Source organism: Eucalyptus grandis, chromosome 6 (assembly GCF_016545825.1).
Source record: "Eucalyptus grandis isolate ANBG69807.140 chromosome 6, ASM1654582v1, whole genome shotgun sequence".
NCBI classification, from domain to species: Eukaryota; Viridiplantae; Streptophyta; class Magnoliopsida; order Myrtales; family Myrtaceae; genus Eucalyptus; species Eucalyptus grandis.
Window position 1 is genome coordinate 32648829 of NC_052617.1, and position 24984 is coordinate 32673812.

General features: G+C 40.2%; 5 protein-coding genes and 1 long non-coding RNA gene across 11 annotated transcripts; 5 read left to right on the forward strand and 1 right to left on the reverse strand.

Moving 5' to 3' along the window:
- The first annotated feature begins 303 nt into the window (after positions 1 to 303).
- LOC104449279 lies at positions 304 to 2011 on the forward strand. Its single transcript, XM_010063396.3, has one exon. The coding sequence runs from the start codon at positions 313 to 315 to the stop codon at positions 1951 to 1953; it is 1641 nt and encodes a 546-aa protein (XP_010061698.2). The 5' UTR covers positions 304 to 312; the 3' UTR covers positions 1954 to 2011.
- Positions 2012 to 5727: 3716 nt separating this feature from the next.
- LOC104451830 (glycine-rich cell wall structural protein-like) lies at positions 5728 to 6201 on the forward strand. Its single transcript, XM_010066410.2, has one exon. The coding sequence runs from the start codon at positions 5728 to 5730 to the stop codon at positions 6199 to 6201; it is 474 nt and encodes a 157-aa protein (XP_010064712.2).
- Positions 6202 to 6863: 662 nt separating this feature from the next.
- Positions 6864 to 14507, reverse strand: LOC104449278 (transcription initiation factor TFIID subunit 4b). 5 transcript variants are annotated; one of them, XM_039316056.1, is made up of 15 exons: positions 13897 to 14507; positions 13698 to 13803; positions 11625 to 11959; positions 11422 to 11486; positions 11235 to 11312; positions 10369 to 11154; positions 9397 to 9515; positions 9203 to 9290; positions 8969 to 9104; positions 8811 to 8866; positions 8687 to 8743; positions 8474 to 8614; positions 8213 to 8278; positions 7775 to 8012; positions 6864 to 7539 (listed from the first exon to the last, which is right to left on the reverse strand). In XM_039316056.1, exons 3-15 carry the CDS (start codon positions 11821 to 11823, stop codon positions 7367 to 7369), a joined length of 2202 nt encoding a protein of 733 aa, XP_039171990.1. In that variant the 5' UTR covers positions 11824 to 11959; positions 13698 to 13803; positions 13897 to 14507; the 3' UTR covers positions 6864 to 7366. The 5 variants fall into 5 exon arrangements, with proteins under 5 accessions (XP_039171990.1, XP_010061697.2, XP_039171989.1 ...); XM_010063395.3 differs by having other exon boundaries at positions 11235 to 11330; XM_039316055.1 differs by having other exon boundaries at positions 11422 to 11959.
- A 1305-nt stretch (positions 14508 to 15812) lies between these two features.
- LOC104449277 (protein sym-1) lies at positions 15813 to 18951 on the forward strand. 2 transcript variants are annotated; one of them, XM_010063390.3, is made up of 4 exons: positions 15813 to 16186; positions 16515 to 16743; positions 17926 to 18050; positions 18327 to 18951. In XM_010063390.3, exons 1-4 carry the CDS (start codon positions 15839 to 15841, stop codon positions 18408 to 18410), a joined length of 786 nt encoding a protein of 261 aa, XP_010061692.2. In that variant the 5' UTR covers positions 15813 to 15838; the 3' UTR covers positions 18411 to 18951. The 2 variants fall into 2 exon arrangements, with proteins under 2 accessions (XP_010061692.2, XP_010061693.2); XM_010063391.3 differs by lacking the exon at positions 18327 to 18951 and having other exon boundaries at positions 17954 to 18050.
- Positions 18952 to 21221: 2270 nt separating this feature from the next.
- On the forward strand, positions 21222 to 22737 carry LOC120294640 (40S ribosomal protein S29). Its single transcript, XM_039314961.1, has 3 exons — positions 21222 to 21383; positions 21919 to 22018; positions 22453 to 22737. The coding sequence occupies exons 1-3, from the start codon at positions 21322 to 21324 to the stop codon at positions 22459 to 22461; spliced, it is 171 nt and encodes a 56-aa protein (XP_039170895.1). The 5' UTR covers positions 21222 to 21321; the 3' UTR covers positions 22462 to 22737.
- Positions 22738 to 22812: 75 nt separating this feature from the next.
- On the forward strand, positions 22813 to 24264 carry LOC104449275. Its single transcript, XR_005552110.1, has 2 exons — positions 22813 to 23857; positions 23963 to 24264. It is a non-coding gene; the product is annotated as an uncharacterized LOC104449275 (long non-coding RNA).
- The last annotated feature ends 720 nt before the right edge of the window (positions 24265 to 24984 follow it).

The following is a 24984-nucleotide window of genomic DNA, read 5'->3' on the forward strand; positions in this document are numbered from 1 at the left end:
AGCTAGTCACTCCATGGGTCAGTAATTTACTTGTTTCAATCTACTTACTTCCCTACAAATCGTCCATTAATTGCCAAGTGACCTCAATAGAATAAGCCCCAATGAACACTTGAAACTTTTAAAACCCTAATCTCTCTCTCTCTCTCTCTCTCTCTCTCTCTCTCTCTCTCTCTCTCACTCACTCACTCACTCACTCACACACACACTAGTACAATGGAGTTTTTTGAAAAGCATGAGAAGAGGAAGAAGAAGATAACCCCCACAACTACCAGTACCAGCACAAGCCTATCATCAAGTTGTTTCTTTTGTATTATGGAGGAGGCAGACCCATCAATCAGAAGAGCTGGTATTACAAGTTGCTTCAAGGAGATGCTTCATAGGGACAACCAAGAGCTAGTTCTCATCCTGAGTGGACTGTGGCACATTGCCATGACTCACACTGACGATCCCGAATACCCGTCCCTCGGAATCTTCAACCTCTTGAGCAACTTGATCATGAAGGGGATTAGTGACAAAGATTGGCTTCTTAGGGATCAAAACATATACGTGCCTTACTACGCAGCCCACATTATTGGCTCCTACACCATGAACAAGGCCGAGTTTGCTGAAAAGGCAGTGGAGTCCGGCGTGATACCACCATTGATCAAGCTCCTGAGAGGCAAGTTAAGTTGGGTCGAGCAAAGAGTTGCAGTCCGAGCTCTGGGCCACCTCGCAAGCTACGAGACTACTTTCAAAGCGGTTTTGGCGTACGAACAAGAAGTGGTTGATTCAGCCATGCAAATAGCAAGCACTTGCCTCGAGGTCGTGTATTCCCAATTCATAGCACTAAATGGAATGAAGAGGTCGAAGTACCAACGCGATTTGCTGACGCGCGGTATCGGAAGGACCGAGTTGGAAGACCGAAAGGCTGAGGAGTGGGCGAGCCAGCTCCAATGCTGGTCTCTCTATCTCCTAAATTGCTTTGCCTGCAAGGGAAGGAGTTTGGATTTGATTTGCAGGGGAGAGTTCTTGAAGGACTTGTGCGAGATGTGGGGTGGACTTGTCAACCACTCTAATCCTGGTGGTGTTGGGCTTATTAGAATCTTGTGTTACACCAAAATTGGAAGAGAGAGGATAGCTGATTGCAAAGAAGTCGTCCAATATCTCTGTAATCTCTCAAGATCTTCCGATGATTGGCAGTATATGGGCATCGATTGTCTTCTCTTACTTCTCAGAGACCAAAATACCCGGTACCAAGTCATTGAAATTGCCATTTTTTGTCTCATAGATTTGATAGAACTCAATAATCTTGGGAAAGCAAGGATCCACATAGGAGAAGCCATTTCAAGAACTCTCCTTCAAGACCACAGCAAAATGATAAGATCAAAATTCAAGGACAATCCAAAAGTCCAAGAGGCATTAGATGAATTATGGATCCTAAAGGTTGAAAAAGGGAAAAGGGAGAGACTTTTGACCCAAGAAAAGGTTAAAGAAAAGAGGGTCTTAGTGGATCTCATAAAACAACAAGCAAAAAGCATGTTTTGGGCAGGTCACATAGAGGAGGCCATGTTGAAGTACAACGAGGCACTGGAGATTTGCCCATTGAGGCTGAGGAAGGACAGGATGGTGATCTACAGCAACCGAGGCCAGTGTCATTTGTTGCTTGGAGATGCAGATTCTGCCATCAGAGACACAACAAGAGCTCTCTGCTTGTCGAGTCCGGCGAACAATCACTGCAAGAGCTTGTGGAGAAGATCGCAGGCTTATGATATGAAAGGGCTGAGCAGAGAGAGCTTGATGGATTGCTTGATGTTTGTCAACGGGTGCATGAGGTCGGAGAAGAAGAGGGGCAAACACGCAAAGATACCGCACTATGCAGCGCGTATGATCAGCAAGCAGATGGAGGCCATGTGGCTGTTTGCCGGCTCAAGGTCGAGGGCGATGGCGAGCTGTGCAGAAGGAGGGAGATTTTGAGGATGAGAATTGTGAACTAAAGAGGAAGGACATGGGGATAATGTACGAAGTTCTAGCATGGTAAGTTCAAGTCTTCACAGTTCAGGACTTCATTTGTCTGAAGTTTTACCTCATCTTTGTAGTAACGTTGCCACTTCTTTCTCTACTTGTATCCACCTTCCACTGTTTTACATCCATTAAAGGCGCAATTTTCTCAGTGCTAAGCTTTACTCCTTGGACACATAGAATCATTCAAGATTAGCACTAAGGATTGTGTCTGGTCATATTTCTTTGAAAATGGTTGAGATCGATCTAGTCGACCATGTGATGTAGTGACATATTTGAGCATGTGTCCTGCAGTGATATTTGCTGGAAAAACCCGGCATTTCGGTGCAGCGCCACATTAAATATCCTACAAAGAAATAAAAAGAAAAAAAAACGTTTTATTGGTCCAAATTTGATATTGCTTTGGTACTGTATTATGATTAGCCCACGCATTGCCGCAGGAGAAAATAAATATTTTCTTTATACTTTTCCGGTCAAAAGATTTATTCCAATATTATTCTTCTTTAATAGGATCATTGTATACTAATATGATTGCAGGTAATATATACGAACACGCACAAAGATGTCATCTCATACTATTCTTGTAACATTGTAAGTCAATAAATGTACTAATTTGCTAAAAATCACTTCAATTTAAATAAAATAATTTCTAAAAATATTATCTTTATTTTCGTACTTAGAAAAAATAGTAAAAAATAGGTACACATAAAATTCATTATTAGCAGTGCTAGGTCAAATTGACACGCGGCATGAATTGTATTGGCCCATTTCAGACACACATCTTTGTTCAATAAGTCATTTTATGCATCGATAAGTAACACTAAAATGGATTAATTTGGTAAAGGGAACTAACTTTTTTTGATCAAAAATTTAATTCATTATTTACACTCTTTTGTCAAACTAATTCTCTGTTTACTCATTTTCAATAAATGAATTACTTTGATAAGAAAAAAATAATTCCATAGAAATTAACCTAACTCCATAGAAAATATGAGCCTCATCTTCGTCTTTGAACAACAAATATAAAAATAAAGATCACACATAAAAATTCACTATTTGCAGTGATAAAACAAATAGAAAATTGACACGTGGCACAATAAGTTATATCATTTGACAATAATATTGAAGTAATCTTTTTTGTTATTCTACATTTCATTTTTGAATAATACATATATTCAAGAAAGATGAAACAAAATTTCCATATTTTGAGTTCATTGCAAAATATTTTTAAAGGTCTATCAACAAATATAACAATAGAAAAAAGAAAAACATAAACTCATAAGAATTACATGGGTCGGTTTGGAAATATGTAACTAAAGGACAATCCTATATCTAAAAGATAGGTTGAGAAACAAAGAAAAGGAAAGATAAAATTGAATAGAAAAAATAAAATACGTAAAATAAAGAGGAAACCAAAATTAAGAAAAAAGGGAGAGGAAATAGTGGAACAGAAAAAGAATTAATTTGGCAAAAGAAAACGAGAAAAGGGGTAAAAGGGCTGGAGGTTGAAGGGAAAAAAAGAAAACGGACATGGGGGCCCAAGGATTCAAACCTGCGGAGTCCATTTTATAAAAGTGGCCCCCTCTGGCTGGGCCACCTCTCCCTTCCTTTTTTTTTTTTTTTTTTTTTTTTTTTGTCATATTTAAAATATGGGTTAATAAACTGAAAAACCTCAAATTGGTATACTTATGACAATTTTATCATAAATTAATTTTTTGAACCCCAAACTATTATATTTGTGATAAATTTACCATTTATTAGTTTCCATTAAATTTTATTGTCAAATTAATAAATTGAATGATAGTGACAAGGTTGACTAGTGTGCCAATTTAAGATTTTATTCTCCATTTATTATAGTTATACAAAATTTGTGATTTTTTATGGTATTAATCTAATTTAACGGAGGGTATATTTGTCATAAATGTACAAGTTTTGGATTTTTGGTAATCAAATAAATTAGTGGGGTAATACCAGTTTAAGGTTTTTATGGTCAGTTGAGATAAATTTATCACAAGTATATCAGTTTGAGATTTTTCATAATAAATTTTTTTAATTTTGAGTAAATTTGTTACAGATGTACTAATTTGAGATTTTTAGAGTATTAATCCTTAATATATTGATATATTTATATAGACTAATTATATATGTATAATAATCATCAATAATAGATATAATTAGTAAGGTTGGTCTGACCAACCATAAAAAGACATGTGGGGAAAGTAGACCTCTAGCTCCGGGGCTAAAAAGACTGGTGGATGCCTAGGCTAATTGGCAATGGCATACGTGTGAGCGTTTTTATGGATTTTACGTACTTTCAATGCATTATAAAAAAAATTCCATCTTATGTAAATCTTATCTTACTTATAGGTGCAAATACATAAAGTGAAATACTGCACTTATTTTATAGGAAAATATTCTTTTAACTCCCATATATAAACTTCACCTGAAAGATGAATATGTTGGAATACATCCTTTTGTTGTAATACTCATTATCTTTTAAATGATCACAATCTTTTAATATCTTAATAAATTACTATGCAAAATCGAACATTCATTGGCTACATATATACTTTTTCTAAGCTTTGTAGAAGTGGCTAAAATAACGACGAAAAACATTTAACAGATAAAGCTCACACATGATTGTGTCACATTGCGCCATAATGCACAAGAAGTATCCATCTACCGATATGCAAAATCTAGTGGAATGCACAATAGAAACTTAATACTTTATCTTGAGAAATTACTAAGGAGCAGCTATTTCGAGCTTGTCAATAAATCAAATTGAATTTACCAATATTCAAAAATTTAAATCAACCAATTAGATTATATTAACTATTTTACACCACGTCATTCTCATTGCACTCCAAACACATGTACATGATCATGTCTCAATGCGAAACCAGCTACCCAAATTTGTCTCAAAAGATAAGCCTCAGACCTGCAAGGGCTCACCACAAGCACTTTGCCAGTTTTAGAACTAACGACGCACGTATTCTCCTTCGTTCGGTTCACAACTGATATAGAAGTAGCTATTCCTCATCTGAGGCCGATTGCAAACCGACATCAGAACCAATCGTGCCGCTCCCCATTATGCACGGTTGTTCTACCCTCTTATTATCTTGTTTCGCAAATGAAACTTACCAATAACATACCAATAAAGCGATCGCGTAGTCATCATCTCTTCTGAGTTGCACCCTCTTCCTCCATACCCATACCCACACACATGCCACTCATTTCGCACCTTCATGGTCATGCGAAATGCTTTCACCACCAGAATCATCTTGCACGCAACTCCCCCCTGCACAGTGCATTGCCCATCCACTCACTCCACTCTTCTCTACAGCGACTACTCGTTTATCCCCCCCAAGCTACAAAAGAGGACCTCCCTCATATTTATGTGCACGAGGACGAGGACCATCTCCCCTGCATCCATTTTAAGCGAAGTCTTGCGTGTGCGCTACTGTTCGCGGTCCTTCAAGCTCTCAGACGTTGCTTCTTCAGCGTGCCATTAAACATTTCCCCTACTCTATTAACTAGCACACCGAAGACAACAAACAGAGAGGTGAGAGACTTGCGGATTTGTGGGTGAGGACGGACGTTTTGATATTTTTTCGTCTACTAGTTGTTTCCTGCTGCTCTTTTATTACTATTGTTTTTTCGGAGTAAGAATATACAAAGGGGTTGTTAAGTTTGGCTATATGAATTATGCATCATAGGCGAGAGGGTGTCATGGGAAAGCAGTATGGGGCTGCATGGAGTTTCATCCTCATTTTGTTCATCTTGCGGTTCCTAGTAGTGGAAGGGAGTAGGGGGAAGAGGTTTCTGAGCAAAGGTGACGATTATGACAAGGCCAAAGAGTTGCAAAGGAAAGTTAAGGATTGGGAAGAAGCTGCCTACAGAACGGTGACAGCTGGGGGATTAGGAGATGAAGGCGGTGGTTTTGGTAGTGGCGGGGGCATAGGCAAGGGAGGTGGAGGTTATGGGTCAGGTGGTGGTATGGGCGGCGGCTACAGTGGTGGAAATGGAGCAGGGGGTTGGGGAGGTGGCATTGGGGGTGGCAGTGGCTTCGGAGGTGGCGGAGGATCCAGCTACAACAATGGCGGTCAACGTGACGGACATGATTCTGGGGGTGGAAGTGGAGGCGAGTATGGAGGAGGATCAAATGGTGGGTATGGTTCTGCTGGCGGAGGGGCGGTGGCTTAGGGGAGGATCCGGTTGGAGTGGCCCTGGTGGGGGAAGTGGGTATGGATCAGGCTGTGGCTTGGGATGTGGAAATGGCGGAGGCATCGGTGGAATTGGTGGAGGAGGAGGAGGTTCAGGCACAGGTTACGGGCATGATGGAGGATCTGGGTATGGCTCGGGTGAAGGCCATGGAGAAGGCTCATACGGAGGCCCAGGCAAAATCTATTGAATCCAACTAGGACTTATTTCTAGCGGAGAAATAAGGATGGCCATTAGGGTCGCCCAACATATATTTCGTCTAGTCCCTATGGTAGTCTTGCCGCAACTGGGAGAAGACACATCTATCATACCATGTAATCCTACTAATCTTTAACAGTACTAGTATGCTATCTTGACAATTACCATTAACATGTCGAACTCTAATAGAGGGTCATGATGATCTCATTAGAGAATGCTTTGCAGCCTGTAGCACCTTTGGAAATCATGATGAGAGCTCACATGGATAACTGTAAAACAAAAGTGCATATAGACGTGCCTCCATCATCTCTAAGTAACTGGAACCGTGGAAGATGCTATGTCATCAATCTGGCTGTGACCTTGCAGTCTAATTGACCGAATAACTCAGATGTTATGCTTACAAAAAGATGCAAATGCAAATTGAAATGAGAGTCCGAGTGATGAAATTCTGAAGAAGAAAAAGGCCAGTGATTTTATTTGAGGTTACATGGGACCATATTCCTTTAATGAGTCGACGTAGCCTCCAAAATACACATACAGAAAACCTTCCCATTCACCTAACTCCCAACAATTAATCACAATGTCGGCAATGAGAATTCCTAAGCTACTATGACAGAGATATACCAGATATGTACTGAGGAAACCCCCAACTACTGCCAAAATAAAATGGCGGCAGAGCAATCTCTGCGAAATACATGCAAAATCAAAAGAAGAAAAGCTATGATACAGATGATATACCAGGAAAATGCACTAAGCATCCCTAAATTTAAAGAGGTTGAACTAAGATTAGTGTCTACCACATTAAAAAATGGAAGAATGTTTTCCCCATCAAGAATGAGTACATTGGTGAGACTTGATCTGGATTGACAGCTTTTTGCACTTCATTGAATGATTTAAAGAGGCAGCTGGATATGAAGTTAAAAAGTGGAGACCAATATTGCCACTTCAATTATTCACCGCTAGATTCAGAACGAACTTTATTGTAAAGGCGGTAGATGAGACTAGACTTCGCCATCTGAGGTTCCCTTTCCAGAACAGCAATCACATCCTTGACAGAAATTGTACGAACTACCTTTGGTTGTGATGCAATAGCTTGGTTCCTTCCTAATTTTCTAATGACCCCTGTAAAGCACAAAAACTGGGTAAGAGAACTGATTGGGATGCGGCACCACACACCAGAGAATGGGAGATTACAATAACACCCAACACATTGATTTTTGGCATGTTAGTTCGTTGAAACAAGTACTTGCTCTATGTCCAGCATTAGATTTTACAATGAAGAATCATCTTTGTCAACTGTTCATGCGATCAAACCAGGACTTCAAAATATCAAATTAACAATGATTCAATGACATACCAGATGCAGCCTGTCCCCTTTTTCCTGCTTGATTGTCTTTATTGCTTCTTCCAGAAATTGAAGATTTTTGGCTATCTTTACCGACCTGAGAGGCTGCTTCCAACCCTCCCTCACGCTTTTGACGAGCTTGTTCAGCCATAAGCTGCCACTTGGACAACATGTCATCTCCTCCCACAGCAGCTCGGGCAGCAACATTTGCGGCAGTTGTCCTCATCTTGTCATCTTCCTCTTTGTTTGCCTAAGTATAGCCGAAAAAGAATGAAATATGATCAGGCTGGATCCATGAGGTGTGATGTGACAAACATTGCTAGCACAATCACTAGGCTGATGAACATTGGAATTCAATCCTCATTTCAACCACTATACATAGGGGATTTCAAGGCAAGGGAGGCCTCTGCCTAGGCAAGGCATTGCACCCGAAAAGAAATCCAATATTACCTTCACGGATTTTCCACGGCCTTCATCCTTTTCTTTATCACCATCAACTCCTTGACTGCCCTCGGGCTGCAACAACGTACACTAATAAGCACTAGACAGAGAACCAGAAAAGGAGCTGAAGAAAAGAGGGAAACAGATCAACTATTGCAAACATATTTATCAACGTAGACATATTTTTAGATCTGCAAACATAACCATGCTCCAGCATAAGTTTCGTAGTGTCAAAAGTCATGTTAGCTAGGTGAAATGGCAAAAACTCACCTCACTTTGTTTCCTTAGCTTTTCTGCTTCAACCTGTTTCTTCTCCCATTCTTCCTTAGCTTTGCGGTTCAAAATCATAAGGTGCTGCCGGACATCTGAAGTGACAATGGTCTGATGTCTGGGCCTCTCAACATCAACCCTCTATAAAAAATAACTTAAATAAGGAGAGACTAATATTTGAATCAAGTTAGTGGAAGGGTGAAGAAGACTCACCTGCTTGGAGACTCTTATCAAATTGCACAGTAGGCTGCGCAACCTTTCCTCCACACTCTGGAAAATTAGTCAGTTAAAGACACTAAACAGGAAACATTAAAGAGCAGAGAAGCTAGCATCTCACCAAAGACAGACACCGCTCTACGTCATTGCTTATATTCTGCACACCACATTGGGCCACTGGCACAAGCATAGAGTAAAATATTTTTACCAAAGAGAACTGGGGCATGATATAAGAGAAACATAAAATTTCAGATGGGAATTCGGAAGAGAGGAATTAACTGATCTCCGCCAATTTTTTCTGCAGGGGAGCTTGCTGCAATATCAGAGTTTCCTCTTCCTCTTGGACAACTCTTCGGGATGCTTCTGAGACTCGATTGTCTTCTTTAGGCCCGGAAAACAACTGTTCTTCTTCTTCCTAGTTCCAATCACATTTTCACGGATAAAAAACCAATTACTAGAAATTTAATAATCAGTTTAGGACGAAATATACGGAATTGTGTTGTCAATTCATACCCTGAGATTGACCCCACTAACAGCAGTGACATCAATGAGTTGTTCGATGCTTTGATCTGTGAAAGTCCCAGATACCTTTTGCTTCTTACTGTACAGATTCGGTAGACAACATTAAGTGGACAAATGTTAATATCAAAAGTGAAATTTCATACTCAACTGATCAAAAAGGGTGTAATCATTTGAAGCCAGATCACCTTGAGGGAGTAGGCGAAGAACCAAGTGTGTCAAGAGGCTTCTTCTGGCTGAGACAAGTCTTTTTAGAAGGCCTCCTTGCATTATTCCCAGCTGGTGTGGATGCCGTTTGGGAGCCTAGCTGATAGATTCAAGGCGAATAATATCTCTTAAAAAGGGCCTACTGGCTGTCAGATCTTCATCTAATTTTATCAAGGACTAAACTTTTGTACTTGTTATCCCAAAAAGAACCACCAGTTACTAGTTTCAAAGCAGCGCATAATGAATGACAAAACAATGCTTTAAAAGTAAAATTTCCACAATATCACCACTCCAGTAGAGGTAAAATGCAATTTATGCAATATATTCCTATCAGTCTAATAATTGTAAGCATGATTAATGAGAGTAGAAGTTCATGCACCAAGCATCTCCTCTATATTTGCAGTTGTAGATGCAACATTGTGTCCAATAAATGATACAATAGCTATCAACCCTAGTGACAATGTCACCAGAGAATTCCTTTCCTGAGTGAAAGGATTGTATTTAACTAGTAAATATGTTCTTGTAAACAAGTAATCCTTCCAAAGTTTTTACCACATTAACATTTTACACTTCATGATAGAAGCCCTGCCCAGGACAAGATCAGTTAGCTGCTGTTTTGCTGCCTAGTAATAAAGAGTATTTTCACACCTCTTCAATCAAGCAAATGAAAAGGAATGGCTATCAAATAGTTTTACACCTAAAGCATGGAGATAAACCTCCCAACAGCAAACATCTCCTAGCCATGGCATGATAAACCTCTTAACTGTAAAACAAAACTTAAACAGACCCTCAGGACAGTTCTTTTACATCTTTGCCTATGTGATCAATTGTTTAATCCAGGGTTGCTATCCAGATTTTATATTCCCATAGGCATTTGAAAGAAATAAATGCATTCAAAGAAATTAACTGGATTAAATTGCAAGATAGAAGCATTGTAGAATTTAAAGGACCACCTTAGAATCCTGAGCTGGTGTTGTGGAAAGAGAACCCTGATGCGAAGTCCCAGTATTAGCAGGAGCCAAGAAACCTGCTCCTGGGGACGGCTGCTCTAGTGAATTGTCCCTTGAGGTTTCTAGTTTGGGAACTCTTTGCTCAAGATGTCCAGCTGAAACAGAGGACAATCCGGGAAGGGAACACAACTGTGGTTTTTGTTGAATGCTGGAATGATCAACAGGTTCTTGTTTTACAAAGGCTGATGGTGAGATGGCACCCAAACTTTGGTCTTTAGCAGTAGATGATTTCCAAGGAACTAAATTTTGTTGGCGTGATACATTACTTGCAAATGGTGGCAGAGGAGAAGATTGCGCTTTCTTGTCATCACTGTTAGGATGCTGCCGATCAAATTTTGGTGCAGTCACCAGGCTTATTGTCCGAGCTGCCCCTCCTGGCTGAATTGAACCCAAACTTTGATGATTTGGAATCTGCTTCATTTGTAAATCATTAGGTTGTGTTTTGACAGATGAAGTAGCTATGTTTACATTTGTCCCACTGAATGGATGATAAACACCAGGACTTCCACACTTAGGAAATGTTTGCATGTTCTGAAAATGCTGCTGCTGCATTAATCGAGGCTCTGGTATCTGTTCCACCTCTCCAGACTTTGGACCATTTCTATTCATTGGGGAATGGACTTGGCCCGGTGGAGATGAATCACTGAACTTTGCACCGCTAGCAGGCTGCATTCTAGGGTGCTGCTGTAGAGCTGAAGCTGAACCCTGAACTTGCAACTGCAGGGGAGGCTGCAAGCGAGAGACTATGGAGCTTAGTTACAAAATGGCATTCATAGTCCTGTGTACGACATCAATCATGCTAAACATACCTGTGTTTGCATTTTCATAACTGCCAACTTCAGCATCCGGTCTCCAACAATTCCTCTCATGTTCCGCGCAAACACTTCCTTGGGAATATCATTGTTCTACAGCAGTGAGACCAAACAAGCACCTAACAAACCTCCTTAAATTTCCCACAAAAAGTAAGGATCAGAAAGAGCTTTACCAAAGACTCACCTTCAATTTGGCATAGAGGGTTTGCAGTTGCATGGCTCTGTCTTTCTCGAGCTGGGGAAGAATCACTGGGAGCAACAATGCAAATGGCACTTGTTTAACAAGGTTTGGTCTATTTGGTGCTTGCTTGGGGACCATTGCCTGTTGATTGCTCATTTGCTGTAACTTTAAGTACTGAGATTCAGCGTCAAGAGTATGCACTCTACCTGGCCCACTCATAGGGAGGGAATTCTTTTCTGACACTTGCATCCCAGGAGATTGCTTGATCTGGATAGAATTTTGGTGTCCCTGCCCAGGTTGATGACCATCTTGCACTTGTTCCTGCTTCAACTGCGGGTGATTGACTTCCTCCAAGGTGTTATTTCGTTGGGGATTGGCAAGAGATTCATCTTGCTGCAGTTGCATCTGTGCCAAAATCTGTTCTTGATGTTCTGCAATTTTTGCTCTTGGTGAGTTTGAGAATTTGCATTTGCAGCCTGGTTAGTCGGTTGCCATCCTGGATATGATTGGTGAGGCATATCATTGTCTCCTTGGGAGACACCTGAAGCATTATAGTTTCCTTAACAGTAAGAACCTTTGAAGCAAGAAATAGCAGATCAGCAGCCAAAAAGCAAAAGGAAGAAGGGAATGATCTAGCTGACCGAGGTATTAGGGAGCAAGTTTTTTTTATAGTACTTCTAAGCTGCTCATCAATATGTATATTGACCAAAATTCTACTTTTGTTTTGCATTCTTTCAAATATAACATCAAACAAGGAGCACATACCAAGCCAATAAAGGTTTTCATCTCATACGCATTTCAAATAGCAAACTGGTATAGGAAACCTTTTTCAGCTGATACTGCCAAGCACTGCATTCACACAGCATTGGCTAAAAGTATTATCCAAAACTACACCACAAGCTTAAGAAGTTCAAATAACTTTTTCCTCTGTAAAAATTTCATCCTTGTAACAAATTTGTTTCTCATCCCTTTCAGATATTTAACGGTTACATCCACTATTTGTGGTTTAGTCTCTGCTGCTTTCCTTTTTTGATGGTGTTGGAAGGGAGGAGGGGTTAAAAGCCTCGTTTTGTTCTTTTGTCATCCTTCTTTTAGATCAAAAGGAATCTACAAAATGTTGTGAATGCCCTTCTTGGGTCTTGGATTTCAAGAGCTGGAGCCAGAAGGGGACAACTTTTGCCTGTGGCATAACTTTTGCCTTTTATAAGTTGGCTTTTGATGCTAGACACAGATTGGATGAGAAGCAGAGAGGTAGGAACCCCCCTGAACAATCTCTTAGTCACGATAATCAAAACCTACTTACTCATCCTCCTTCTCACAGAAAATTTCTCCCACAAAAATTCATTCCCTGTTTACAAGTGGCTTTGCTTCTATATAACTTCATCAAGGAAATCCAAATTCACAAATAAGACAAAGAAACCAAAGAACATCTCATCATACTCATCCTCGCATGCTAATAGATAATTATATCACATCAGCTCTAATTAAGTTCACAGATACTTGGACGAATGCATCCCCGCCAATTTAAACTAAATGTCAATGATTAAATCCACCTTTTTAATATATTTATCAAGAAAAAGCAAAGCTTGAGACAAACAAGGTTTAATCCATCAGAATCTTTAAAAGCTTCCCTTCAATCTCATGGTCAGTAATCCATAATCTATCATATCTTCAGTCATGCGAGATTTGAAGTCACCACTGATTTACCACTATTCTACAATGCAAATGAAATTAACCAGAACTAGCCCATCAGACTGAAAATCACCTGCTTCTATCTTATCCACACACCCAACATCTGAGAGACCTGACTCTGGTTCCACAGAAACTCATTAGTTGTGACCAAGGATACAATTATTCGATCTACAGGTCAACAGTAGTTCTCAGGAATCAACTTAGAGACTGCAGGTTCAATGATGTCTCGACTTAATTTTCAAAGTTTAATCTAAAGCCCCAGCGAAGTCAAACAAGGCATATAATGACATCAACAATACTTAAAATAAGGTAACGCAAAGCAGTGAACTTGAAAGACATGACATATCTTCATGCTTTTCCAATCCGACAAATTGATAAATTTGACTGGTTAAACCAAGCCTAGAAACTATTGAAGTGTTGTAACAATGCACCGTCCCTGCCCTAATTTCGTTACATACAGCACATAAGTTGTTCATTGTCATATTAACACGATGTGAGACAATGTCCTGACAACCTAACAGTTTGCATCAAAACTACCAGGAAAAATTCTTAATTCCTAGAGAGCGAAAACTTAATGCCGAAAGCACCTTTATGGGATGATGATGGCTGAGAAGTCGACGTATCACCTCCAATATCCCGATTGAGGGCAGCCTGGAAAGCCTCCACGTCAGCCCCTGAGTGCATGCTTTCGTCCTGTAGACACAACATTCACCAAAATAAGAAATCCCCACCCTAAATCCATGGCGGCCCGTATAACTACGGAAAAATATAAAAATAAAAAATAACCTCATCTTCTTCCGGGAGCTTCATTAGGGAAGGATCCATAGCGTCCAGCACTCCTTCAGCGACTTCGTTTGCTCAATCGCAACGACCACCGAACCAAAACAACCTATCTTCTGCAGAGGAAACTACTCAATTGAACAAGTAGCGGGTGGCTACGGTCACAAGAACTTTTTTTCTTTTTTCTTTTTTATGCTTGAGGTCGAGGTCGGCTATCAGACAGTCGCAAGCATCTCTCTCCACGTTAAAAGCTGCTGCCACAAACCAGTGTGACAACGATGTGTGCGTCGGAACGTTCCCGCGAACGAGCTATTCGATCGTCCGAGGAAGAAAACCGGCGAAACCCTAACCTCTACGCTTCTCGATGGAGACCGCGCAGCTCCATTCCTCGCCGTGATCCTCGATCGCGAGCAAACAGCAGCTCCCGCAGCCCCGGCTACCGTTGATGCGAGGGCATCGCCGTCGAAGCAAACGGCGCCGGCGCTTCGGAAAACGTCTAGCTTCGGAGAGAGAGGCAGAGAGACGGAGTGCGCAACGAGGAGAAGAGCTCCGCCATGAAAGGAACGAAAGCGTCGAAGATTCTCGACGAGAGCGACCGCGACAGAGCAGAGACAGCGACAGCGACGGAGAGAGAAAATGGGAGGGAAGGAGACGGGGGCTTAAAAAGGCCTGCCGAATGCTTCGGTTCAACCGGGCTCGAAAAAGGCCTTGGCCCAAACCCGGTCCGGTTCGAATCCGGTTCGATTCCGGTCCTTCCGCTGAAGACCTGTCCAGAGATAATCCAGTTCCCAATCCGCTCCAATTCCCAATTTTGAGAACCAGGATCGGACTGTCGAATGTTTGGTTTTAAGATTGGAAAGTAGATTAGCCATTGGTTTCAGTCCAGTATGGCTCAACGGAACCGGCCGCTTTTTATTTTATGAAAGATTTTAGTTTAAATTGAATTTATATATGTGTGTGTTTAAGAAATAAAATGATCTATTTTAGGATTTATTGCTATTGTTAAAAAAATTTAAAATATTATTTTTAAAAAATCTATCCCATATGGTTTCTCTTGGAATTGTGATCGATTAGGTCCAGTCCAAACAATTCTTGATTTCAATGGTCGTACGGGCTTGCCCCACCTGCCTGCGTAAACACAAGCATGCCTACTAGCAAAGAATACCGATCCCCCCTTTTATTAGGGGGGTGTCCAAAGAACCGGATTCGTTGGACCGCTCGGAACCGGGACCAAACCGCTGAAGGCAGGCGGTTCTTAAAGGAATTGGTCCTTTCGGTTCCAATTTATGGGAACCGGTGGAGTACCGATCCGGTTCGGTTTACGGTTCCATGGGCGGATCCGTCCACCCACCCACCGAATTGGATTGATTAATTTTTAATATTAAAAAAAGTTACTAATAACAAACCTTAATCAGGCTATTGATTTGTCTATTTCAATGATCTCTAAACGTGGTATTTAGTTAGGTTTTTTGCTAAGTTCTTCATTTGAGTTCGGGAAGTTGTGTAAGTTTGTGAGTTAAGAAGATATTTTTGTACCATGTGAGATATGATTGGGGATTTTTTATATAGCTAGCCCGTTTGATGGATAGAAGTTTTAGCTAGGTGTAATTTTATGAGTCAGTGTATGTGCCTGCAACGTTGACTTTATTTTTCCGATTCGTGGGTACGGAATGCGTTTTCTTTCCCTGCTAAATTCATGGGGTTGAATTTATTCCGCAAAGCAAGTGAAAGCAATTTTTCGATACGAAGATGAACTGATTCAATGGATCCATCTGGGAACCGGATCCATCCAACAAATGGGTAAATCCCCTTATAATTTTTCGGAACGGTTCTTAAGTGGTTCCGGTTTCTGTCCAAAGCATGCACACCCCCGCCCTTTTTTGCATTTTTGGGTAAAAATGCACACGCCTGCCTTTTATCTCCCCAAAACTCCAAATTTCAAGGGGGAATGAAAATGGCGGCGAGCGCCGTACTGAAGCACTTCCGCCGGCGCTCGACGGAGCTCTCGGTCTCGCCCGCCGGTCTCGCCGCCTCCTTCGAATCCCCGTCGCTCGCGAGCTCGCAGCGGCGCAGGGCGTACGCCGGCGGCTCGCGGAACGGGGCCGGCAACCGCGGCGGCGCCAGGAGCAGCTCGATCCCTTCCTCCGAGCCCTCCCTCTCGCCGCCCGCTCCTCATTGCCGGCCGCGGAAGGACGGCTTCCTCGCCTGGTACTTGGGCTCGCTCGAGGCTCGGCCTCTCGTCACCAAGTGCGTCACGTCCTCGCTCATCTACGCCGCCGCCGATCTGACTTCCCAGGTAAAGTGCAGAGACCACGTCGGTTCCGACTTCGAGCGTGTTTTCCGCACGAAAAGACCCTAGCTTTTATGGTCTGGAGAGTTTGAATTGTTTTGGGACCGTTGAAGTTTATCTTGCTTCTGATTCTAGCTAGCGTCTGGTGAGAGATTACCGTAAGGTGAACGATTCATTTGGCAGGCCTTGGCATAACATCTGCTCAAACTTTTAGTATAGATTTTTCGACTTAGATTATATGGGTATGTTAGTTTTCTGTGTTGCCCAACTTCTGTATTCTGATTAATTAGGCTACTATGATTTTGCTTGACTGCTGTTTATCGAATTCTTTTAGATGATCACATTGCCGCCTTCTAGTTCTTTGGACCTGATACGAACGCTGCGGATGACCGCGTATGGATTGGTTATCTTGGGGCCTAGCCAGCACACGTGGTTCAACACCGTGTCGAGAGTCCTACCGAAGCGAGATATGGTGACCACTATGAAGAAAATATTTATGGGGCAGGCGATATATGGACCTTGCGTTACCACGGTCTTCTTCTCATACAATGCGGGTCTACAAGGTGATGAGATGCTTTTGCGATCTTTTTCTTCTCGCAAGCCCTTTGTCTTTCACGTAGCAAAACTTTAACGGCAATTTTTGCTTTATTCTGTTGGTGATGAGTGACTATGGTATTGCAAACTATTGACAAGCGGTTTTCTCTTTTGAGCAAAGAAATTTGACTAAATCCAACTCAAAAATTACTTATAGAAATCTTTGTGAAGGTAGAGATCGTTCTTTGATGTTCTCTTTTCTGAGGTAAAGCGAGCTGATTGGTTGTATAGTTGACTTGCCACAAAGCCTGTTCCTCATTCTATATGCCTCTTTTGGATGATCGAGGGACTTATGCTGGTTCATTTTTCAAATTTTAGCTTTTCAAGTTGTCAATTGGATGCAGTATCCTATTTTAACATACCCCTGAGTCAGTTTCTCTGTTATGGCAAAGTATTCTTCTCTTCCTCATAAGAAAAGCAGGCTAAATCACTCGTGTACGGTAGATTATAATGTTGATGCTAGCCCTTTGCCAAAAGCGCAAGTCTTAATAGGCTGATAGATCATGATGTAGTCTTAATGTACTTTGGACATTCTGCTCTATTTGACTAATGGGTGCCCTGTAGTTCTTTGCCGCGATATCCTAAGACTACTGATGAATAGCTCTTTGAGAAGATCCCAATTGTGGTTGGTGTTGATGATCACCACTTATCACTAAAAATGCTAGAATTGGATAATCCATTAAAGAAAAAAAGATTTATGGGACTGATTTGCATATGAGTGTTTTTTGGAGGGTGTTACTTTAGAGGGGGATGTGATATGGTGCCAGTTATGCAGCTCAGAGACTATGGCTTATGTTATCTTTAGTTTTTTTCTATTCCACAACTTTGATAGATAGTTTGAGTGACTAAAATGAGCAACAGAATACCTTTCCTTTGCAGCCATTGAATAATTAGCATTAGTTTAAACCTCTCTTTCTGTGTGCCTGCATACATGTGCCACCTTGTACGCTCATGCCTCTGTGTAAATTCTGCATTGGTTATAAGATTTTGCCCTGATGATTGAGCCCATAGGCCTCAGTTGTGCCAAATGGCTACTAATTGGCATATATTTCTTCATCTTTAGTATCAACTGACGTCAAATTTCCCGTGAGATAATGTACCTAAGCAGAAAATGCTTCTTTATTAGTGAACTTAGTTTCTGACTGATGCAGGTGAAACTTTTGGTGATATTGTTGGCAGATTGAGGCGAGATCTACTGCCTACCATGAGAAATGGCATTTTATTTTGGCCTATTTGTGATTTTTTCACATTCAAGTTCATCCCTGTGCATTTACAGGTATGTTGATTGCTTTAAGCATGCCAGAAGTTTACATTGCTGACATACAAGGAAAATAAACTACTCCAACTAATGTGACTCGCAGGGTACTCATTATAATTTTCCTTGGAGCTGATTGGATTGTTAGGAAAAGTTGCTTTTTGTCTAGGAATAATCAGTTTATTTTCTTTGTCCCACCTGAAATAACATGTGAATTCTTCTCACACTTGTGTTCTTATCATGGCAATGGCCGAGGGGAGAGTGAGCTATTAACCCTTCTTTTCGTATTGTTGGCAGCCATTGGCGAACAGTTCTTGTGCATATGTATGGAGCATTTATTTAACATACATGGCAAGCTTGAAAAAAGCGAGTTCTGACTGAAGATGGGATTTGTGAACTCCGACTGTATACATTGTTTGTCTACAACTCAGGAAACTGAAGAAAGGAAACAATTAGCTTGTACCAAGTTCAATCCTTGTTGACAGCGCAATCAATCTCCATGAATGGTGGGGGTGTAAGATTCATTTAGTTATGATACATCATTTTTATTAAACTGTGTACTTTTATCAATTTAGAAAGAAGATTCTGTTAAGTTTCAGCATCCAACCTTGTCAAATTTCAAGAGCTGTTGTATCATTTTGTTATCATCAAGAATCAAGTATGCACTGGCTCTGTTGTTTTTTGATGACCTTGGTATCCAATGATGTGAGCAACACGGAGCTTGATTCCCTCTGGACTGATCGAGAAGGATGATGAAACCATGCGCAAAAGTAGCACAGAACAGTGGCAGCAACTAGAGGTTGTTGTACTTTTTATTATTTGATTTTTCATTTGGCCTCAACTGTGTGGGTTTTGTGTATTTATTACTCTTTCACCATAGAAAATCAATCACCTAGCAATACATATATTGCTGTTACATTTTGCCAGATAAACATTACATGGTTGAAGCCAAGTATTTTAGTCATGTGAGCGAGGCTCCCGATTTCAAGTTTCCAAGGCAGAGTGGTTGCTTTGGTGTTTTGCATGCTTAATATCATGAAACTCAATAGCTCCGAACCTCCTGACTAATTCTGATTTAATTCCGATGGATAATGGGAATCCAATTATGTTTAATGAAATTCCATTGATGTTATTTGGATTGCAGCAGAGGTGATGGGAAGTATGTTTGAGTTATAAAAATGTGTTCTTTTGGAAAAGATGCATGTACTTTTCATGTATTCGAAAGGATGCATGCCCTTTTTATATCTTGCTGATAATCGTATCATAGCTGGCTAACTGATGTAATGTAATACATACCCATCAAGGCAGATTAATATGCTTTGTTTAAGATAAAAGTGCTCCTCTTTGCCTTAGGGAAGCAATTAGAACAATCGTCTAGTACTGGGAAAGCCGAAAGGCTGTTTGAGCTATCGTTTGGCTGCCATTAGAAACGACGGTGGACGGCAAGGTGATTCTATGTTCGACCTGGCTCATTTTTCGTAGTGTGCACGACCGCCCTGACCAGGAAGCTGAATACAGCACCCCGAAAACGATTACTCCATCTGTACAAGATTTGTTGTCCCCATGGAAGTAGCAAAGGAAAAGAAGTGGCCGAAGGTGATCATTGAAGTTGATGTAGGTGCTGTTTAAAAAGAATTTTAATATTGTAATAAAGGACTTAGGATGTGTTTGTTTTCGAAAAAAGAGAAAAGAAAAGGAAAATACTTTTTGAGAAATCACGAATTAGTTTTGGACTTTCATGCTTTTGATTTATTGAAAATGATTTGAAAATATGTATACTAAAATTTAGGAAATGAATTTTCTAATTTGGAATGATTTTTTGGAAAGCTTTTTTTTTCGTGAAGTTTTTTTTTAAACAAAAACTTAGCTCTGTTGCTTTCTTGAGCATGCAATTTTGTGCTCTTATTGATAAAAGAAATTCTATCCGGTCCTATCCTACTCCTAAGATTATTTTATCCTACTATCCCGGTATTTTGTCATGGATAGGATGAAAACAAGATAGAATAAGACATATCACATTGTGATTTTTAGAATAAGACATATCATTTCTCCATAGAAATCGTGCAATATGTCATATTTTTAAGCCCAATGGCCATAGCTATTTTTTTGGACTTGTAAAGAAGGCTTGACAAACAAGGAAGTTGAGCACACCACCTTCTTATGAACGGCATGAGTCACGGGCCAGCAAATTCTCAACTGTGGAATAATCCATGCAGCACTCAATGAGTTGAGAACACTAAGAGCACGTTTGTAACCATTTAGCTCCTAGAAATAATTTATAATAAAAAATTATTATTTTTTTATTCTATTCCGGAGAACAATTTTTAAACATTTTAAATCGTTTGGTAATTATCCAAAATTTTTATTTCTGAAATAAAATTTCATTTTGTACCGTTCTAAAAATTTATAATCCAAATCGTTTTCTTTTAATTTTTTTAATAACTTTATTACTTTTTTTTTTCTTGACCTTGCTAGATCTAGCAAGGCTAAGCCTCGCTGGTGGCTGGGTGTTACTCCGGTGACCAATGGCAATGGACGGTTAATAAGTAACAACGGTTGAAAAGAAAGAGAGAGAAAAGAACAATGAAAAGAGGAGAAATTAGAAAAAAAAAATGGGTTAGCTTGATTTTGGAATTATTCCTAGGAACAAAAAAATTAACTTTTTTTTACTTTTAATTCTATTTTAAATCCATTTTTGAGAATAAAAAAGAAATTTATTTTTGAGAATAAAATTTTTATCAAACGAATTCTATTTCAAATCTACTCTAAAAATAAAATAACAGAAATTATTACTATTTGACAAGTTACCAAACACAGCCTAGATCAATCTTCCTTCTATAGCCCCACGCGTTCCTCAATCATCAACGCCACTTTCTTGAGAATTACAGCTGTTGATCTTTATCTCGAATTAACGGCATAAAGGCACAATTATCGCCACATTCAGCCAATGGATGAGATTGAGTCGATCCAACGGTGTTCAACACCAATCCCGATCTTCCGACGGTAGAGATCTGTTCGATCTTAACGGCGCTGGGGATCACTCTGCCGGACATTGATCTAACGGTAGAGTTTGAATATCCTACTGATCCGACGGTATCAGGCCGCCCTGCTCGACCTCTTCGGATCGATCCGGGTCGCATGCCCACCTAAAACGCGGCGTTTTAGGGACGTGGAAGCTTATAAAAAAGCTCTTAGGGTTTCTTCCCTAGCTGTTCTTCACAAGAGCGGCGGCGATCGAACTGCGCGGCGAGCTCCGAAGGATTTTCCGCATCGAGGAGGAAGAAGAGAGAAGATGGGTCACTCCAACGTGTGGAACTCTCATCCCAAGAGCTACGGCCCCGGTTCTCGCGCTTGGTAACGCACTTCCCTTCGATCTTCCATCGTTCCCTTTCGCTTTCCCCCGTAGAATTACGCTTCGAAGCTTCGAACTTGGCGACTAGCTGATTGATGATTGATTACGACGCTGGTATGATAGCCGGTTGATGTCGTGGCTCCCACTGTAGTCGTGCCCTTTTCAGGATTTGTCTAGGAGATGCTTGGGGTCGTTTAGACACTGCTAAGATTCAGTCGACCATCTTTTTAGTGTGAGAAGATCAGGCCAAGGGTTCGCATCGTGTTGAATTTGGTAGCTTGATATTGAATACCGTTTGTGAAGTTTTACAATGAGAATCTAGTCTGTGATTTTCTTTTGTCATTTCGTATTTCTTTTGATCGGAGACACGTATGCAGCCCCCCCACAATGGTGTTCTGCAGATTTAATCGCTGATGTTCCTTCAGTTTCTTTATTTATCGAGCTGATTGTTCTTTCTTTTCTGGGAAGAAAAGAAAAAGGGCGTAACTGCTGGCTTTAGGCGTGTATTCTCAACTTTCCGTTTTGTTTTGTCGGCAGCCGGGTATGTGGAAACCCTCATGGTTTGATCCGGAAGTATGGACTGATGTGCTGTAGGCAGTGCTTCCGCAGCAACGCCAAGGAAATTGGCTTCATTAAGGTGAACTTTTGTTAGACTCCCCTGGTTTATGTTAGTTAGTTCACCGACCACGAAACTTCGATTCTTTCACCTCATTTTGTTGCATGACATTCAATTATTAATTGTATCTGACGTTAGTCCCTCTACTTTGTTGGCCAAGAAGAAAAAAAGGTCCATCTACTTCATAGGTTATGAATGTTATGCTTTTTGTTTTTTTGCTCATCACTTTTTAAATTTGTATTGTTATAAAAGGTTAACTTATGATTAGAAGGCAAAAATGTTTGATATGGTCTGTATCAAAGCCCTTTCTTTCCGAGTGGTTTATGTGGCCAAAATCCATGAAAGATAATCTACTTTCTCACACTATTGTTTGAGAAAACTTTATGAGTTTCAATCTTTGCTGCATCTTTTTTTTCCAGTGGAGAGAAGTCTTATTGTCATGATTTTTCTTGCAGTACCGCTGATTGAGGGGGAGTCATGTCATAAACAATTGGAGGAGGTTATGCAAAGAGTTTTGTCTGGACGTGTAATTTCGAACTTTTCTTTCATCTTCTTGCTCCAAGTTAGGCGTTACTGAGATTTCTCTTGGATATGTTTGGTTGGCTGTTGCCCTTTGGAAGCTGATTACCCCCTGGTCTACAGGGGTACATGGACATGGTTTATTTGACCTCTTGAAAGAAAAACAAAATCAGCATGAGTACCTCTCAAGAAATTTAATATTTATTGACTTGCTTGTGCTAGTAATTTGTGTACAACTGATGATCCAACCGTTGTGGGTTTCTTCTAAACCACACCACCCACCCAAAAAAAAAAAAAAAAAAAAAACTCTTGATATACAATATGGTCAGGGTCTGTCACAGGTGTTATTTTCTTCTTAACCGCGAGACTTCTCTAGAGTAAAACGGTAGATTGATTAATATTCTGAACATGCGTCTGCATTTTATTTTGGAATTTGGTCTGTTATGATAAGGGGCCATGGATCCTCATTCTGTCTTGGTGGTAGTCGCTAACATTATGGTAGAGAATCGTGTTATATGCTGGTTCCAGACATTGATGCAGATTCTGCTATTTGTCGAATCGTCTGCATGCGCAAACCGAGTACGTAGCATTGACTGAGAGAGCCCATATGCCTGATGGGGATAGATTCGCCATTTACTGAAACGGTTTAATGTCTGTGGATGGCTTTTGTACAAAGGAACAGCTGCAATGGGATGGGTCTATTTTCAAATTGGACTTCTACTTTGTCTTTCCTCTGCTGTGTTGTCTTCTTGCCTCTTTATCGTGGTATGGCTGCTAGGTATTGTGACGTTGTGGCTTGATCCCTGTGGGTCGAGCCATCATAATTTAGTTGCTTGCCTTGCCTCATTAGGAATTCTTGAAGTCAGATATGATGAGGCAACGCCTGATGGTGGGAGAGAGAAGCTTAGGGGAGAGACCCAACACTCTATGGATAACTTAGTTTCAGACGATACCAAATTGTTAGATCCAATCATTCAAGATTTTTTTGGGGCTAGGTCTTCGAGCGCAACAAATTTTCTCCCTGCCCTATCATTTTCACCATTTATCAACCTTCAGTCGGATGCCAAATCCTCATACTCTTTCTCTCTAAAATGGTTCGTTGATCACATTTTTTTCCTTTGTCATTACAATGATTTAAAAATTAATAGTGCCACGTGATTTCCAAATTATGGCTGCCGAAATAACGAGAGTTGTCAATGAGCCTGGCATTTCTGATAAAATTTTAAGCATCTTAGATAATGCCTCCGTTAATGCATTCCTAATGCAGAGTTTGATCCAATGGCTCAGTCTTGTTAGCAATGGGAATTTTCTCCACCTACGCCGCTGCATTTATCTGTTCATGTGAGACGGTTTTGTCAGTTTCAAGCTTCTGTGTTGTTATACGTGGGTCGACATATTAGATCTACCCCTCAAGTATCAAGAATTGAGGTTCTCTTTATGACACAGGGAAGGCAAGTTGAAAATATCACCTTACACAAAAAAAGACGAGGTGAATTCCACGTATAAGATGTTATAGAAGGCAGGCAAGGAGATGGAGACGCTAAAGCTGGACTCCACCACTCATATCATAGATTTTGCTGTTGACAAGACAAGATTGGAGGGTTGCTTCAGGGATTTCTTGCTAGTTTTCAATGATGCAACGGCCCACGGGTGCGTTGTTGTTCGAAAATTATCCATCAAGCAACCACGTTGTTCATTTCTGTACATAACATTAGTAAATTGGTGAACAAAGAGAATGATTCCTTTTTAGTAAAGCAACACTGGCGTAAAGGAGATCCTCAAATCTTAGAAGGACATTCCATCTTTTGTTTTTTTTTTTTTATCCACCATCTTGGATCTAATGTTCAAGTTAGGGGCTAACAACTATAGCTGTTCCATATTACGACATTTTGATGCCATTTGAGGAGGTTTAAGTGGAGCAAGTATTCGCAAGGAGGGAGAATTGTCAAAAAGTTTTAAACCTATTATACGACTGTCAATTCAATTATATACTTTTTAATTTGACTAGTTTAATCCTAAAACTTGTGATGATTTTTCAATGTGGTCATTTTCAATTAATTTTGGTTAGAAAGTCAATGTCAGTTATCCTACGAAACAAGATAGGTATAGATATAAAATATTTTTTGAACTTTTTAAAATTATTTATTTTCTTTCTTTCTTTTTTATTATTTCCCTTTTTTGGCCATCGTTGAGGTCTTAATGAGAAATAGGAAAAACAAGAAGGAAAAGGAAATGGAAAAGAAAAGAAAAGAAATTCAAAAATTTAGAAAAAATTACAAAAACCATCAATATCATTATTTTTCCGCTAAAATTGGTTAGAAAGATTTAGGATGAAAAGTTTATGATTAAATTGGCGGAAGTATAATATGTTAAGGACTTTTTAGACAATTTCTCATTTGTAATGGTGAGAAATTAACTCCAAAACATGTGTGATGCATACACTGGTAAATTTAATATTTCAAACTTCA